General features: G+C 47.4%; 1 protein-coding gene across 1 annotated transcript; it reads right to left on the bottom strand.

Moving 5' to 3' along the window:
* Positions 1-16,611: 16,611 nt before the first annotated feature.
* On the bottom strand, positions 16,612-18,979 carry LOC149450375 (syncytin-A-like; the record flags this gene model as incomplete). The annotated part of the gene is made up of 1 exon (XM_089692007.1): positions 16,612-18,979. A coding segment is annotated over one exon (1,827 nt), but the record flags the coding sequence as incomplete, so codon positions are not given.
* Positions 18,980-19,532: the final 553 nt, after the last annotated feature.

The following is a 19,532-nucleotide window of genomic DNA, read 5'->3' on the forward strand; positions in this document are numbered from 1 at the left end:
CACCGTCCGGCCGTTTATATACAACGGCCGGTCGGGAAGTGGTTAAGTGTTAAAGTTATCATTGTCATTCCTCAGCTTGGCAGTGTTAGACTACACTGGGTTTTTTTCCTACACATGACCATTTGGGTGCATAAAACAGATTTCAGCAGCAAGAGTCATCGGATTCTTGTGATTGGAGTGACAGGTGCATGCGAAGAGAGGAGGCCGCTCAGCCATGTAAACTATTGACAGGCTGACAGTGGCCACCACAGTTCACATGTAGCCGCACACCAAGCAGGTACCTGTGGTTAGGGGCTGTGTCCAGGCTAAGACATCTGTTCCTGACCTCAGGTAACCCCGTGGTGTGCGGCTACTCAGTCACTATTTGTGTGTCCCTGTCATTCCGATGGCGGGAGTCTACTGATTCTTGCTGCGGAAATCCAATGTATGCAGCTAAATGGCTGTGTGAAGGAGCCCTCAGTGTTCTTTCCTATAGTTAAATCATGTGTATACGTGTGTGTACGTATAAAGCCATTTATAACTCTGCCCCAAATTACATCAACAATCTTGTCTCTAAATATCACCCAAACCGTCCCCTCCGCCCCTCGCAAGACCTCCTGCTCTCTAGCTCCCTTGTCTCCTCCTCCCATGCTTGTCTCCAGGACTTTTCCAGAGCTTCCCCTATCCTCTGGAACTCTCTACCCCAATCTATCAGACTATCGCCTACTCTGCTCCCTTTTAGGCGATCTCTGAAAACCTATCTCTTCAAGGAAGCCTATCCTGCCCTCAGCTAATAATGGAGTCTTCTACTTTTCCAACCAGTCCATCCCCCACAGTTACTACCTTTTGTACCACTAGCCCCTCCCTCCTAGATTGTAAGCTCCAAGGATCAGGGCCCTCCTAACCCTCTTGTATTGTTGCTGTATTGTCTCCCGTTATATTGTAAAGTGCTGAGCAAACTGTTGGCGCGATATAAATCCTGTATAATAATAACAATCATATGGACACTGTTGTTGACAATCATCATTGGATTATTCACTTTTTCATTTATTTTGATATATAACTAATAGTAACTGGATGCACAATTACATATATTTATATTCATTTATATATTTGGATATGCATTAGAAATATTAGTGATTGGATACACATATTATTTTTGAAGTGAAGCGCGGCGCATTGTGGGTTTTTAGGACTACAGAACACCTCCCCCTTTGTCCATCTATACAAGGCTAGGATCACACCCTCTCTATACTCTTTCTCTAAAAAGTTATTCTCTATATCGTATGGATGTATGTATATTAGAAGCCATAGGAATGACCGTTTCTGGTGTTCCCACCCCTTTCTCAAGCTCAATGCACATTTGAAATTGTGAAAGGGCAGGGATTCCCAAAACTCAAGAAGCGGCTGATTCGGCGGTCGCCTAATGCCTCACCCTCACAGGGGCTTTGCGGCAGCATAATTTTCCTACGGCTAGGTTCACACATGTCTGGTGTGAATTTCCTGGTCATTTTCACTGCCAATTTCCAATGCTGCTATTCAGCGGTTCAGCTGCGGTTTTCAAATATGGTTCAGATGCAGATTTATGGAGCTGGTGGCCACTGGCATCTTTAACAATACCTGGTCCACTTCAGGTCCAGACACTTGCACCCCCTTCCAGTCTAGGACAATTTTCAGCTTTCAGCACTATCACACTTTGAGTGACAATTACTCAGTCATGCAACACTATACCCATATTACATTTTTATCATTTTATTGTGACAGAACTTTCTTTTGGTGGTATTTGATCACCACGGGGTTTTTCATTATTTGCTATATAAACGAAAAAATACTGAAAAGTTTGAAAAAAAACAAAACATTTTTTGCTTAGTTTTTGTTATATAATTTTGCAAATAGATAATTTTTCTTCATAAATTTAGGCCAAAACGTATTCTGCTACATTTTTAGGATAAAAATAACCCAAAACAGTTTATATTATTTAGTCTGTGTGAAAGCTATAGAGTCTATAAACTATGGGATATATATTTGAAATATATGGCATATGGCGGTGATCAGGATGGTGGTATGACAGTAGCCAAGACACTGTTATGTGGTATGGGGTGTGGCTGTGATCAGGATGCTGGTATGGGGTGTGGCTGTGATCAGGATGCTGGTATGGGGTGTGGCTGTGATCAGGACGCTGGTATGGGGTGTGGCTGTGATCAGGATGCTGGTATGGGGTATGGCTGTGATCAGGACGCTGGTATGGGGTGTGGCTGTGATCAGGATGCTGGTATGGGGTGTGGCTGTGATCAGGATGCTGGTATGGGGTGTGGCTTTGATCAGGACATTAGTATGGTGTATGGCTGTGATCAGGATGCTGGTATGGGGTATGGCGGTGATCAGGATGCTGGTATGGGGTGTGGCTGTGATCAGGATGCTGGTATGGGGTGTGGCTGTGATCAGGATGCTGGTATGGGGTGTGGCTGTGATCAGGATACTGGTATAGGGTATGGCTGTGATCAGGACATTGGTATGGTGTATGGGGTGTGGCTGTGATCAGGACGCTGGTATGGGGTGTGGCTGTGATCAGGATGCTGGTATGGGGTGTGGCTGTGATCAGGACATTGGTATGGGGTGTGGCTGTGATCAGGATGCCGGTATGGGGTGTGGCTGTGATCAGGACGCCGGTATGGGGTGTGGCTGTGATCAGAATGCTGGTATACTGTTTGGCGGTGATCAGGACATTGGTATGGTGTATGGGGGGTGTTTTGTTTGCACTGGGACAGGTGACAAGGCCTCCTGAATGATGTATTATTGATGTTGTGGGGCAGTGATCAGGGACACAGGGGAACTAAACTGGGGCACTGGGGAGGCTGGCAGTGCAGTGTGTGAGGGTACAAGCAGCCTGACATTCAGTGTAAACTCACACACTGCAGGATCGTTCACACTGAGAGCAGAGAGAAGCGATTGGTCACAGCAGTCACATGTGATACACCACGTGATCGCCCTAACACAGCGGTAATGTCATCCACTGTGTCCAGGCGACACACCGATCACCGGGTTTCGTGGTGAGCGCTCTGTGAGCCGCACACGAGCCATCGATGCAGCCTAACGTACAGGAACATTAACCCGCATCGGCGCTGCTTCCCGTCTGCCGTCTATGTAGAATGTGCGGACGGGAAGAGGGTAAGGAGGGGGCCAGGTAGCTGGCTGCTTGTCCTGGTTTGGTATGGATTTTGAGGGTAACCCCATGCCAAGAAAAACCCGCTTATCTGAGCATGTGGCCGGGCTGGCCAGTAAAGGGGGGAGACCCCCAGATCCTGCCAACCCAAACCCCCCCCCATCCATGTGAATGAGTATGGGGTACATTGGGCATTTTTTTGCTATTAGCCACTTCGCTTTATCTGGCAATAGCACGGTCATGCAACGCTGCACACGAATGATGTTTTTCATTTTGTTTCCCACAAAAATAGAGCTTTCTTTTGGTGATATATGAACACCACGAGGTATTTATTATATAAATGAAAATTTTGAAACAAAAAAACTATTTTTTTTACTCTTTGTTATAAAACATATCCAATAAAAATAAAAAAAAAATTTCTTTATAAATTTAGGCCAACGCATATATTCTGTTACATGTTTTAGGTAAAAAAAATAAAACGCAAATCAGTAAATGTGTATTAATTGGTTTGTGTGAAAGTTGCAGCGTCTACAAACAATGGGATAAATAATAAATACTGGAATTTTTCTTTATCTTTTACATTTATTTATGTTTATACTATTAATGGCGATGATGAGTGGGGCTGTGATAGTGCGCCGAGCAATCTGACACTTTGTCACAACTGACACTGACATCTCCAGTGACACTGATACAGTGATCAGTGTTAATACTATACACTGTGACTGTATAAATGACACTGACTGGGAAGGGGTAACATCTAGGGGCAATCAAAGGGTTAGCGGTGTGTACTGTGTGTAGTATGGGCTGCTTTTACTAATCCATTTGGCTGTTTTTACTCTCTGCTTTGCAGGGAGAAAAAAATAGACACATCGCTGCTGTTTGTACAGAGGTCTGTGTTGCTTGTCAACACAGAGCTCTGCTAAGTCATTCGCTCAGACGTTCAGCAGGTCCCAGCCATAAATCATTTGGCTGAACCTGCTGATTGGCTTGGGCTGTAGCGAATGGCAGCACAGATGGGGGTAACGGGCACACAAGCCCCCTACCTAGAAATGAAAGATCACATACATGTACGTGATCTGGTGCAGAGGAGACCCCAGGCTGCTGTATATTTGCATGGGCCTGTCGGCAGCTGGTTAATTCATGGAACAGAGTTCTACTACCTAATAGTCTCTTATATGTTGTGGTGAGATGTCTGGAATCGGGATCCCAGATCTTCACATCCAGTGCAGCCATGACTAGAGGGTTCAACTCTTCTAGATGTGGGATTCATTTTATTGGATGGTCCATGCAGCAGAATTAGTGGGAACAGATGATACTATGAGAGACAGAAGAGGCCAGAGGGTGACTAAGCCCCGTAGACTCCACTGGGAACTAAAATATCACTTTTGGGTGGACTGACCCTTTAACTGTACAGGATATGGTGGTGGTACACAAATGAAAGGAGTGCGGGACACACGGAATGATAGAAATGCCAGTCACCACAGACTTGGAATTACACTGTATCTGAGCACCACAAAGAGAAAATGATCATTTATTCATTTGTAATAATCAAAGAAAACTCCCCCATCCATCCATGTTTCCATGCTTTATTTTACTGAGAAATCACTTTGAAAAACTCTTGCCTAGCATTTCTGGCTGTGGCCACCTTGAGTAAGGGCAATGACTGATGTAGCATTTACTCCCTGGAATCCATCTGCCCTTAGCTCAGGCATGATGGTGTGCTTTGCTGATAAAGCCCCTGTTCCACTCCTGAATACTCCTGGGATGTATGAGTTTATTTGCCTAGGCTAGAAACCAGGAAGTAACTGAGGAATTGTTAATAAAAAAGAATATGTTTAAAACAAGTAAATGTGATCTACGTTCCTAAATACACTGCTCAAAAAAATTAAAGGAACGCTTTTTAATCAGAGTATAGTGTCAAGTCAGTTAAACTTCTGGGATATTTATCTGGTCAGTTAAGTAGCAGAGGGGGTTGTAAATCAGTTTCAGCTGCTTTGGTATTAATGAAATGAACAACAGTTGCATTAGATGGGCAACAATGAGACAACCCCCAACACAGGAATGGTTTTACAGGTGGAGGCCACTGACATTTTTTTCCCTACTCATCTTTTCTGACTGTTTCTCACTAGTTTTGTATCATATGACGCCCTCCCAGAACTGGACAACCGCGCTCTATCCGTTATTCAGCTATAGCGCGCTTGGCAAGTGGTTAAAAAGATATTCCAGCATCCTCTGAGATCTCATGTTTCAGTCCATCTGATGCTGCCACGTTGCACCTCAGACTGTCCAGGAGCTCAGTGGTGACCTTGTCCAGATCTGGGAGGAAATCCTCCAGGACACCATCCGTCGTCTAATTAGGACCCTCCCCTGACGTTGTCAGACATACATACAATCACGTGGGGGCCATACAAACTACTGAGGACCATTCTGAGTTGCTGCAATACAATTTTAGCAAAATGGACTCGTCTGCTGCATTTTTTTTTCACTTTGGTTTTCAGGGTGTCTTTGAATTCAGTCCTCTGTTGGTTGATAATTTTCATCAAACGATGGGGCGTCCTTATGTTCCTAACACATCACCCCGTCCATGTCAGTATAGAGACCCAACATGAGATTTTCCCCATTGAGATCTGATGTGTTCTCAAAGTGCTCCTTTATTTTTGGAGCCGTGTATTTGCTAAGAATAGCAGCAGAAGGATTGAAAATAGCTCATGTTTATTGAGATTGAAGTGTATTTTATTTATTATTTATTTCAGGTACTTCTATATCACCGTCAATTTACACAGCACTTTACATATATATTGTACATTCACATCAGTCCCTAACCCTCAAGGGGCGTCCAATCTAAGGTCCCTAACTCACATCCATACATACACTATCTATCTATCTATCCATCCAGTTGTATCCAACCCTTGGTGATTGCATGGACCGTCACTCGTAAGCAACTTTTTCCATGAATTCTCTTAGCAGTTATTTTACAGGGTAGGTTGCCAGGTCTTTCTCCAACCCCCACCATGCAGGAGATCCCACATGACCAGGGATGAAACTAGGACAATTTAGACAGGAGCCAATTCACCTACCAGCATGTCTTTGGAGTGTGGGAGGAAACTCACACAGGCACAGGGAGAACATGCAAACTCCAGGCAGGTGGTGCCATCTTTGGGATTCGAACCAACGACCCAAGTACTGCCAGGCGGAAGTGCTAACCATTTAGCCACTGTGCTGCCCAAGTTGTGCTTTAAAGTTTTTCTGTTGCCTGAAGTTGCCCCTCCTCTGATCAATTTATTGTGTTCCATTGAACGGGCTGCCGACACACGCCAGAATAGACCAAATATCGGACACGCATCGTTTCTTCTGACTAGATGTGCAGTGTGGTGCGCTGCAATGCATGTTTGTCTGTCAGATGTGCGTTCGGTTCCTATTGACAATGGATGGCACTGCAACACGCTAATTCATGGAACACGTGTCGTCCTATGTTGCAGTAATGCATCTTACCGCAACACAAAGTGTGATTGGATGCTTCATGTAAGGTGCACATAGGCAGGGCAATTCACAGAACGTTACAATACACAGAGTCCTCCAGCATACTTACCAGCCAGCCAGAAAAATTGGAAAAAGCCTAAAATGTTTCAGCAATTTGTGTTCAGTTTGTTGGATACATTTGCAAATATATGTGAAGCCGCACTGCCACGTCAAGGCTCCTCTGTACAGTGCGGTCCCTAACTCCACTCTAATGTCATTTCCAAATTGTGACATACAGAGCAAGAAATACATTCAGAATGTAAACTAGATCAACAAAAATTAAATCAAAAACAGAGGTTTTGGTTGCATATATTTACAATTATATACGAAACTACCATCTATAGACGTCTGAAACATGAGTGAAAAAAAATACTGGCCTCCAACCTCCCCTTATAGCCAGTCCAACACACGCCTTTAAAAAAGAATACCGGCCTCCAACCTCCCCTTATAGCCGGTCCAACACACACCTGGAAAAAAAATATTGTAGCTCTCTTGTGGGTAAAGAGAGCTGGTGTAATTGCTTTCTTGGAGGCAGGTGCTGATGACAATCCTTCAACAGAGAGATGACGGAGCCTCCACGTGAATGTCACATGCTGACCGAGTCTCCACGTGAATGTCACATGCTGACGGAGCCTCCACGTGAATATCACATGCTGACGAAGCCTCCACGTGATTGGCACATGCTGTCAGAGCCTCCATGTGCTTCGCACATTCTGACGGAGCCTCCACGTGCTCGGCACATGCCGTCGGAGCCTCCACGTGCTCGGCACATGCCGTCGGAGCCCCCACGTGCTCGGCACAAGCCGTCGGAGCCTCCACGTGCTCGGCACAAGCCGTCGGAGCCTCCACGTGCTCGGCACAAGCCGTCGGAGCCTCCACGTGCTCGGCACAAGCCCTCGGAGCCTCCACGTGCTCGGCACAAGCCCTCGGAGCCTCCACGTGCTCGGCACAAGCCCTCGGAGCCTCCACGTGCTCGGCACAAGCCCTCGGAGCCTCCACGTGCTCGGCACAAGCCCTCGGAGCCTCCAGGTGCTCGGCACAAGCCCTCGGAGCCTCCAGGTGCTCGGCACAAGCCCTCGGAGCCTCCAGGTGCTCGGCACAAGCCCTCGGAGCCTCCAGGTGCTCGGCACAAGCCCTCGGAGCCTCCAGGTGCTCGGCACAAGCCCTCGGAGCCTCCACGTGCTCGGCACAAGCCCTCGGAGCCTCCACGTGCTCGGCACAAGCCCTCGGAGCCTCCACGTGCTCGGCACAAGCCCTCGGAGCCTCCACGTGCTCGGCACAAGCCCTCGGAGCCTCCACGTGCTCGGCACAAGCCGTCGGACCCTCCACGTGCTCGGCACAAGCCGTCGGACCCTCCACGTGCTCGGCACAAGCCCTAGGAGCCTCCACGTGCTCGGCACAAGCCCTAGGAGCCTCCACGTGCTCGGCACAAGCCCTAGGAGCCTCCACGTGCTCGGCACAAGCCCTAGGAGCCTCCACGTGCTCGGCACAAGCCCTCGGAGCCTCCACGTGCTCGGCCCAAGCCCTCGGAGCCTCCACGTGCTCGGCCCAAGCCCTCGGAGCCTCCACGTGCTCGGCCCAAGCCCTCGGAGCCTCCACGTGCTCGGCCCATGCCGTCGGAGCCTCCACGTGCTCGGCCCATGCCGTCGGAGCCTCCACGTGCTCGGCCCATGCTGTCGGAGCCTTTCAGGCGGAAGTGCTAACCATTTAGCCAATGTGCTGCCTCCAACCATTTAGCTACCGGCCTCCAACCTCCCCTTATAGCCGGTCCAACACACACCTTGAAACAAAATATTGTAGCTCTCTTGTGGGTGAAGAGAGCTGGTGTAATTGCTTTCTTGGAGGCAGGTGCTGATGACAATCCTTCAATAGAGCGATGACATAGGGGACTTTCCGATGATGAAGATCCTCCTCTGCTTCACCTCCTAGTGTAAAATTTCTTCCAACTTCTTGGCCATCTTAACTCCCAGAACAGTCGCACCCTGGCCATTTAAGTGCAGTCCGTCCCTGCTGTAGAGCTGGTAACTGAACGAAAAGTCTGCCCAGTTCTCCATGAAGTCAAACCCCTCCTCTCTGCACCAGTTCTTCAGCCACTTGTTAAGCTCTCTAATCTCATTCTGCCTCACTGGTGTGGCTCGAGGTACAGGCAGTATTTCTGAAAATACTGCCTTGGAGGTTCTTTTCTTCAATATAGCTCCCAAGTCTCTGAAATCTTTTTGTAGGGCGTTCCATCTTCCTCTGACTTTGTCGTTGGTACCGACATGTACGATGACAGCTGGGTCCTCCCCAGCCCCTTTCAGCAATCTGTCCATGCGATCTGCAATGTCCCGAACCCGAGCGCCTGGTAAACTACAGACTGTTCGGCAATGACGGTCTTTGTGACAGATTGCTCTCTCTGTACCTCTAAGAATGGAGTCCCCTACCACCAGTATATGTCTATCCTTTCTTGTATCCTTGTCCCCATCTTCACTGGAGGAGATGTTCCCCTGGCATTTTGGTAGGGTCTTGTCATTAACGTCGCGTTCTGTCGGAGTCTCCACGTGAATGTCACAAGCTGACGGAGCCTCCACGTGAATGTCACATGCTGATGGAGCCTCCACGTGAATGTCAACTACTGACGGAGCCTCCACGTGCTCGGCACATGCTGTCGGAGTCTCCACGTGCTGGGAACATGCTGTCGGAGCCTCCACGTGCTGGGCACATGCTGTCGGAGCCTCCACGTGCTGGGCACATGCTGTCGGAGCCTCCACGTGCTCGGCACATTCTGTCGGAGCCTCCACGTGCTGGGCACATGCTGTCGGAGCCTCCACGTGCTGGGCACATTCTGTCGGGGCCTCCACGTGCTGGGCACATGCTGTCGGAGCCTCCACGTGCTCGGCACATTCTGTCGGGGTTTCCACGTGCTCGGCACATTCTGTCGGGGCCTCCACGTGCTCGGCACATTCTGTCGGGGTTTCCACGTGCTCGGCACATTCTGTCGGGGCCTCCACGTGCTGGGCACATTCTGTTGGAGCCTCCACGTGCTGGGCACATTCTGTCGGAGCCTCCACGTGCTGGGCACATTCTGTCGGAGCCTCCACGTGCTGGGCACATTCTGTCGGAGCCTCCACGTGCTGGGCACATGCTGTCGGAGCCTCCACGTGCTGGGCACATTCTGTCAGAGCCTCCACGTGCTCGGCACATTCTGTCGGAGCCTCCACGTGCTCGGCACATGCTGTCGGAGCCTCCACATGCTGGGCACATGCTGTCGGAGCCTCCACGTGCTCGGCACATGCTGTCGGAGCCTCCACGTGCTCGGCACATTCTGTCGGAGCCTCCACGTGCTGGGCACATGCTGTGGGAGCCTCCACGTGCTGGGCACATGCTGTGGGAGCCTCCACGTGCTGGGCACATGCTGTCGGAGCCTCCACGTGCTGGACACATGCTGTCGGAGCCTCCATGTCGATATCATATCTCTTCTCGCTCACTGTGGCAAGCCTGCCGGGTGAGCTGTGTTTGCAGTAAATATTGTTTACATCTACAATAAAAAAGAATTGAATTTAGCACCTTAATCTACATTTTATATATTTTTCTTTATACTAAATCAAATTACAGAGAATAAAGTTAGAAACACCTGTGCCAGGGACAGTAAGGAGACCTGACATGATAGGGACACAGGGATGACTATAGTGGCCTTCATATAAAAATGCTAGTTGGGTGGCAGTTATGCCAAGCCTCTACAATTAAATGACTGAAGAAACCGGCAAGTTAAATGAGTGGGCGGGTCACAAGGGAAGTGGCAGTAGGAAGTAGTGGTGTCACCTGCCTGGCTCTGCATTGTTGCTGGGGTTTGTGAATCATTGGGCCAGCTAAGCACAGCCTTTTTTTACCGGCAGTTTTGCCCATAAAGTGTCATTTATCAGCCCTGAGGTCAGACAGGATACGGGTCACCCACTATGGGGGGGTCATACACCAGCCTGACAACAGCTGATTGTTTGCATTGGCAGGGAGAGTAAACACGTGACTAATGTAGTAGGAATATTTATGTCTAGTCATATGTTTTTATCAATGTTATATGGATATTCATACTTTTGCTGGTGGAGTTGCAATGTGAGCGTCACATGTATTCATGACCATCCCTATACATGTGTGCATATGGGAATGTCAGCCGTCATTAGTGTCTATGACCATCCCTATACATGTGTGCATATGGGAATGTCAGCCGTCATCAGTGTCTATGACCATCCGTATACATGTGTGCATATGGGAATGTCAGCCGTCATCAGTGTCTATGACCATCCCTATACATGTGTGCATATGGGAATGTCAGCCGTCATCAGTGTCTATGGCCCAGGGATGTTGAAATCCTATCGCCCAACACCTTTTGCTGCCGGCAAAATGAAATTTTTTTCCCTCATTTTTTTAAATGTAAAGAATGAAAGGTACACCCAAGTACATATCATCCAATCCCCCCCCAGACATATACGCACGTACAAACGTGAAAGCACACGCTGGGGCGCCTACACATGAAAACGTTGATTGCAATACACGTTACATATCGCCGCACACGCCAGAATGAGCGCAATAATTCTAGCAGCAGACCCCCTCCATACACTATACTGATCACCTAGAAGGGGCTGTAAAAGCGTCAACTACAGAAAATGTCGGACTGTTACAGCCCCTTCTAGGTGATCAGTATAGTGTATGGAGGGGTCTGCTGCTAGAATTATTGCGCTCATTCTGGCGTGTGCGGCGATATGTAACGTGTATTGCAATCAATGTTTTCATGTGTAGGCACCCCAGCGTGTGCTTTTACATGTGTACATGTGTATATGTCTGGGGGGGGGGGGGTGTTATGTGATTGGTTGTTACTTTAATTTTTTCAATTAAAAAAATATATATTTTGTTTCTGAATTTGTTTCCATGACATAGGGAACAATGTGCCGTCTGTGATGTATTTTGGTGACAGGTTCTCTTTATGGAGACATCTGAGGTGTAATAGACCCCGGATGTCTCCCCTGTACTACACTGGATGGACTGCAATGCACATCGGATTCCATATGTCCCGCCCTCGGTGGGCGGGGATCTCTGACCGGTAACCAGGAAGTGACATCACACCGTCACTTCCTGGTCAGGACCAGACGGGGACGGCGCTCTCCTCCTTCCTCTCCTGCTGAGGGCGGTGAGTCGGCCCCGGGGCCCGCAGATGAGGGGGCGGAGCCCGGGAGATAGTGGGCGGGGGGAGGGTCACACGGGGCGGGGGGGGCCGGCACTGTGTGGAAGCGGCTGCGCTGCCCCTCCAATGCTTCCACCTGACAGGTGAGCCCCGCAGCAGGGCTGAAGGGGAGAGGAAACTACCTGCCCCACCCCCGGGACGTGTCCGGACATGCCCGGCCATATGAATTCCCCATCCCTGCTGGAATGTCAGCTCTCCTCAGTGTCTATGGGGATCCCTGTACATGTGTCCATATGGGAATGTCAGCCGGGAAAAAGGGGAAAAAAGGGTCCAGTGAGAGGAGGTGAGTTCCCTCGTCTCTCTCTAGATCCACAATACATACCATTTTGGTGTTCTGCCTTGTGGTGGCGCCCATTGACTTTACTGCCGGCGCCTAAACATCCAGCAACGGCTCTGAAGCAGCCGCGCAGAAAAGCCCGAGTCCTCTTCATGGTGGTGGGCCTCTTGGTGGTGGGATCTGCAGACTGCTCAGTGATCCCTCCTTCCATAGGGGGCTTTCCTTCCCCCGATTCCTCTTTGGTGGTTTTCTGAGAAATAAACGTTTTAATCTTCAATTCTCTCATTATGGAAAATAATGAAACCCGCTTCAACCTGTGTGAGAGAGGAAGTGCAGCCAATCGGATCAAATCCGAACCGATGAGACTGCAAGCCAAACTCAGGAGAAGGAACAATCACGTCTGCTCTGTACCGGGTACAAGGAGCGACTGAAGGGACTCTGGGAGAGCTGGCTTAGGGGGAGAAAGGGGGGGGGGAAGGGGGAGGAGTCAGGTGATGACATCACGGTGCTGGAGAGCCTTTTTTTTTTTTTTCCAAAGTTTTCTTAAAGGGGCCACGTCCTTTTTAAATTCAGCCACCTGCAAGTTTAATTCAAAAACAAGGACGTGGCCCCTTTAAGAACTCTAGGTGACTGTTTTTTTTTTTGTTTTTTTTCAAATCTCCTGGTACTCAGACAAACACAACTGACGATTATTCCTAAAGGGGCGGCAGTTCTGTGAATGCAGCCTCAGTATATAGATCTCATATACCAGGAGAAGAGGTTTTTTCTTTTTTTTTAAATTTAAGTGAGTTATTTTGATTGATATTTCATCCTTACAGTCCCACGGCTTAAAATAAAGGTCTTTATTCCTATGAGAACTCTGTGATTGGAGCCTTATCGCTGAATAGAAAGATTTCCTGCCCAACAAATATTTTCATTTCTGTCTTGCTTTTTTTTTTTTTTTTGTCTTTTATCGTTATTTCCCTAAATGATGGACTTTTTTTTTCCCAATGCAAAATCCCCTCTCATAGATTTCAATGCGAAAACACCTCCCATAGACTTCAATGCGAAAACACCTCCTATAGATTTCAATGCGAAAACACCTCCTATAGATTTCAAAGCGAAAACACCTCCCATAGACTTTAATGCAAAAACACCTTTCAGTAGCCATCCTATGTGAATACTTCTCTTCTCTTGAGGCTCTGCTCTATCACTTGTGATTCTGGAACGCACCGCAACAAACTCGCACAGAACCCTTTCCATAATGGCACTCAAAGCACAATGCGTGTGGGTGGCATCTGTGTGAACCTCCTCAATAGGAGCACATAATATCTCGCCTGTCATGTCAATCTGTGAGTTTGAAAATGCATCCAGAATGGCATATGTGTGAACCAGGGCTGCTCCTTTCACATTTGGGCATTTTGGGATTGCGGCAGAATCGCTGTGATCGCAAAACGCAGGTTCAGGCGCCATTATTTATTATTAGGGCTCATGTACACGGGGCGTTTGGAAAACTCTTCTGACCTCTGGAAACTGTCTGCTAGAAAACGTAGGTTATAAAATGTCAGTTTAGCCGCGTTTGCATACCTCGTTTATACGCGTTTGCGTTTAGAAGCGTTTTTAAACAATAGCGTCAGGAGACCTTCCAAATGCCCAGAATGCACTGAAAAATAGTAAATATTGAAGTATTTCAGACATTTTGAGAGGAATAGAGAGAGCAGAAGCAGAGAGAGCAGTATGTGTGGAGATGACCTGTCTTTTCTGGTTGTAGTCACTATGGATCCCATCATAATGCGACGCGTTTTACCATTTTTTCCTTCACGTGAAACCTGGACCTGACTGCGCTGGTGTACCGGGTCCATTGGAATACATGGAAAACGCTTTGCATTCATTTTTGATGAAGAAAATCGTCTCTGGACAGCATCTGGATATGGACCTGTCAAAAAACGCGTCTAAACGCAAACGCTTGTAAAGGCGGTTAACAGTGTTCATAAGTGTTTGGCGTTTGAAATGGCGGTAAAATCTACTCCTGAATGCAATTTTGGTGCTTTAAAAAAAAGCCGACTAAACTGATCTGCCTGTAAACGTCTGTAAACGCCTGTGTGTACATGGACACAGGGAGACATAAAGGAGAGTTCAGGGGCTGCTGAAAAATCTGCTCCACAGTTCCTGACCGTCAGTGTAGCAGCTGCAGTGTACATGAGCCCTGAAAACGTTTCAGTTTTGCCGTGATTGTCGTGCGGTAAGTCACATGGTGTGAATCTTGTCCCCCAAAAGTCGCCTTGCCCCAGGAGCTGACATTCCACGCTACTCTTTACAAAAATAAGTCCGCTGGGTTGAATGAAAACAAAGCTTGTAGTGTGTACCCGGCTACAGCGCCCTCTGCTGGAGGTAGTGAGTAAACAGATGAAGGACTCCATCTCTTCCACTCTCTGCCCCTGATAACAGTCAGGTCTGCGATGGTTGAACAGTGACTGATGAAAGGTTATAGCCTGTGATAGCCGGGTGTGAAGAAGGGCAATAAACTCACAAATGATAATGTGTTCATTTCCAGGTCTTATCCCAGAGAGGTGCCTCTATGTCTGTACCACAGGGTGTTGCAGTTCATCTGCTCAGCCGGGATCAACTCTGTTGTCTCTCTTGTTACAAACTGTTCATGACCACTGTGGTTCTGGGTATGGTGCCGTGTGGTTCTGGGTATGGTGCTGTGTGGTTCTGGATATGGTGCTGTGTGGTTCTGGGTATGGTGCTGTGTGGTTCTGGGTATGGTGCCGTGTGGTTCTGGGTATGGTGCCGTGTGGTTCTGGGTATCGGGCTGCGTGTGTGGCTCCTGGGTATTGGGCTGCGTGTGTGGCTCCTGGGTATCGGGCTGTGTGTGTGGCTCCTGGGTATCGGGCTGTGTGTGGCTCCTGGGTATTGGGCTGCGTGTTGGGCTCCTGGGTATCGGGCTGTGTGTGTGGCTCCTGGGTATCGGGCTGCGTGTGTGGCTCCTGGGTATTGGGCTGCGTGTTGGGCTCCTGGGTATCGGGCTGTGTGTGTGGCTCCTGGGTATGGGGCTGTGTGTGGCTCCTGGGTATCGGGCTGTGTGTGGCTCCTGGGTATCGGGCTGTGTGTGGCTCCTGGGTATTGGGCTGTGTGTGTGGCTCCTGGGTATCGGGCTGTGTGTGGCTCCTGGGTATCGGGCTGTGTGTGGCCCCTGCGTGTCCTGACCCGGAAGTGACGTGATGATATGACTTCTGGGGCCCCATTGACAGACTCCTGACCATGGAGGCCAGGATAGAATGTAATGCAGTGCACTGTATTCCTGTCAGTGTAGTACAGGGGACACACCCGGGGCTTTTAGACCTTTGATGTCTCAATAAAGAGAACCTGTCACACAGAAAAAAAAGGTTAAAAAATAAAAGTAATAAATGAAAGTTACCCCCAAGCACATCTCCTCCCCTCCAAAAAAAATAAAAATTGAGACCCCCCCACATATATGCATGTTCAAATGTCAAAGCACACAGTGGGGCCCCTACACATGAAGATGTGGATTGCGATACACGTTACATATCAGCGCACACGCCAGGATGAGGCAATAATTCCAGCACCAGACCTCCTCCATACACTACACTGATGACCTTTAAGGGGCTTTAACCCCTCCCACCTGACCAATGTACATAAACGGCCAGTTGGGAGCTCCCCCGTTCTGATTGGACGTTCCTGTACGTCCCTCAGAACATGCGCTTGTGTGCGGCCCCGGGGCCACGCAACAGCACGGATCTGTGATGGCCACGCATGTCGGACTCAGCCCATTACGGGTTGGGATATGGGCTCTCTGATTGGACCTTCCAATGGTGATGGCAGTGTCCAATCACAGCCATCTCTGAATGTCAGCTGACACGTGTCTCTGTAGCTGTTCCCTCAGCTGAGGTCTGTGAGAGCTCAGTGAGGGGGGGAGGGGGGGATGCTGCAAATTGTGACAGTTGATGTGTGTAGCTGATGATTTTATTCCTCCATTACACAGCTCTGCAGCCCCCCCACACCAGGACACCAAGCAGCATCTGTCCCTGTCCACATGTCAGCGTCTGTCAGTGTCCCACACACATGTCATCACCTGTCAGTGTCCCACAAACATGTCATCACCTGTCAGTGTCCCACAAACATGTCATCGCCTGTCAGTGTCCCACAAACATGTCATCACCTGTCAGTGTCCCACAAACATGTCATCACCTGTCAGTGTCCCACAAACATGTCATCACCTGTCAGTGTCCAACAAACATGTCATCACCTGTCAGTGTCCAACAAACATGTCATCGCCTGTCAGTGTCCCACAAACATGTCAGCGTCTGTCAGTGTCCCACAAACATGTCATCACCCGTCAGTGTCCCTGTTGGTTCTGTTGACCCTTTAGACCCCTGGTCTAAATTCTCTGTCACTCGTTCTGTCTCCTCAGGCCTGGAGAAGCATTGGTTACAAGTAATCACACATGACACCGTCTTGTCAGTAACCAAAAAACTTCTAATTTATTCCACAACGAAAGCTCTCTTTTATAGTACAATATAGTGTTAACTTTTTCAAGAATAAGGAATGTCTATAATATTACATAAAAACTTATCTGCTACATACAATAGAATCTGGCTAGATACTTTTCAAGGCTATGAACATGATCTTTCTCAGGCATTGTAATTAGTTATAAGTAACAAACAATTATTCTCTCATGGAACAGAAATATTTGACATTTAATTGTATCATGACAGAAACAGGTGCTTGTTAATACAAAGAAATAGTTGAATACTATCACCGTCTCTACCAAGGCTAAGCTAAGATAAAAAATAGAAGAATGTTGTGAGTATAGTTCTGTAATACATAACTGACATAGCATATTTTCATTAACTCATTCTGGTTATAATACAAAACAATTAATCAACATGGAATATAAAATGGAGTGGGAAAAACAAAATGACAGACCTAAAAGACATACATTTCCCTTCAATCCCCTCTTAAAATCATTATTTACATATATGATTTTTATTCTCCCTTATACAACATAGTTCTTTTTCTGCTTCTCTCTGTATTTGGCTAGATAACTATTGTACTCTTTGGGTTTTGGGTTCAGTGGGGCAGTTTGTTCTTGGATCACTTCTTCATACATAGTCATACCTATACCTTTGTTCATAAGCTTCTTAATACACGGAATCACACAGCACACTATCAGGGCTAGAAGTATCAGGGTGACTACAATAATCACTCCTATTTGTGCTAGCATCTGCTTCCATCCCTTGAGCCATCCAAAATATTGATCCCATGGATCAGTGATCCCTGAATTCCTTTTCAACTCTTCCGACAGATCAGACAGTTTTTTTATAGCCATAGTGACCTTGCCATTTGGCCCAGTGTTGTCTGGGATGTAGGTACAACAAGTACCTGTTCCTTTTATCATTGCACACACACCACCCTTTTCTGCAAGCATCATATCTAAGACCATACGATTTTGAAAGGTCATGGTGGAATCAGCCTGCAACTGCTCCGCTATCCCCTTTAATGCATCCCTGGTGTAGTTGACAAACCTCTGTTGATTGTAATATATATAATTTATCCAATCAACATTTTTGTTGACGGTGATGATTGGAATGATTGACTCAAAACCTGCTTTGACCTGGTCCCTGGCCTTAAACTCATCTGGGACCCCTCTTGGAACCCCTATGGCGTCTATATACACATGTGGGTCAAAACTACCCATCGGGGCCTCCCTCTTGTACCTCTGAGTACCTCCTGTTACATCTTCAGGGATCTCAGAAGGAATTTCACTAAAAATATGTAGGGGCATAATAGCTTTGGCCAAAGCACACTCACCAGACCACTCCTTCTCCAATCTAGACCTGATCTTACCATCACCACAAATCCAGTAGATATCACCTAAAGATTGTGTCTGATTCTGTAAAAGCCTAGATGAGATGTTGCTGTATGTGTGACAAAAACCTTTTGTAAAATTTCCAAAACTTCTTTTCCTTGCCACTCCTCTATAGCAGGTATAATTTCCTGGGTAAATTTGCAAACCTTCGCCTGGTTTGGGGTTTTTTGTAACTATGGGATACTTTGCTTTCCAGGTTTCACAGGAAGCATTCTTGTCATGTGCTCCTGTAAAAAGACTTAGAAAACATTCTTCAACATCTTCAGGAAGGTTTAGTGGCACTGTTCCCACATGGGGTCTGGCTGCTCCACAGACATAACAATTAGACTTGTTGTACTGCAGGGCACTGTACCTCATCCATTCTAACCAAAGATTTACATCTGAAAATCCCATCTCCGCTGCTACGGTATCTTCGAAAGAAGGATCAGCAATGGCAATCATATCCCTAATAGAACTGATATGTGGCTTCAGGGGATTGTAATCATTGTTATTATGCATGTCTTGTATCCTAAATTTCCCCCTTGTGCCTGATATACCTCCTCCCCAGTATAACCCAAATACATACATTCCCGAATCACTAGGGCTGGGATTTTCTATGGTAAGCGTATATTTGGCATTGGGCTTGGTAAGAGTCATTCTGTTTATGAGGGATTTTCCGTTCTTGTCCTTCTTATTTATGGCTGTGTCAGGTTTGTATCCCCAGTCAGTTCCTATGTTCCATCCCACTGCTCCCCAATAATCACAGTTACTCCCCCAATAATCATCAGTTACACAAATGTAACCTATTCCCTCCCTCTTATGTGCCCTTTTCCTGCTACTCTCTTCATCCCCTTTTTCTGTTAGATCGTCATAGGTGAAAGAAAAGGTAGCAACATAGGTATTAGAAGAGTCAAACCACAATGTAATAATCTTCCCCTCTCTGGTAATAGCAACCTTTGGTTTCTGTGCTGGTACATTGCTTTCTCTTTTGGTCCTAGTGTGTATTGGGTGTGCGTTTTCTGAGGTGTTTTTATCAAATATGTGTTTTTCTGAGGTGTTTTTATCATTGTTGTTGTGACCACATATAACCTGAACAGCACCCAAATCCTCTGGGGAGTATATACAGTTAGTCACTGTCCATATTGGGGTAAACACTAAAAATGTAATCACTCCCAGCAGAATCCATAGTTTGCCAGAGTCCTTGGCTAATAGAATGCTCATCTTGATTATTTTCAGAGGCTTTGTTACCAGCTTCACTCACTCTTCGAGGATTTGTATCACCTGCTTCACCTCCTTTAATAAACAGCACCTTGTCCTGTTCGAGGTCAGGGCTTTCTGCCCCCGTTAGTACCTCCTTGCTTGCTTCTTGGGTCTGGTCCTGGGCCTTTCTCGACCAGCTTCGCTCTGGAAGCATGGATCCAGATGGAACTATGTTCAGTGAGAACTGCTGTTCTGGTTACTGCTACGACTGTAATTTCTGGTCCATAGACGAAATCCTGCTATTTCTTGTTTCTCGTCAGCTGTTTCA

The sequence above is a fragment of the Staurois parvus genome, unplaced genomic scaffold (genome assembly GCF_062004578.1).
Source record: "Staurois parvus isolate SC_StPar_1 unplaced genomic scaffold, SC_StPar_1.0 ptg000575l, whole genome shotgun sequence".
NCBI classification, from domain to species: Eukaryota; Metazoa; Chordata; class Amphibia; order Anura; family Ranidae; genus Staurois; species Staurois parvus.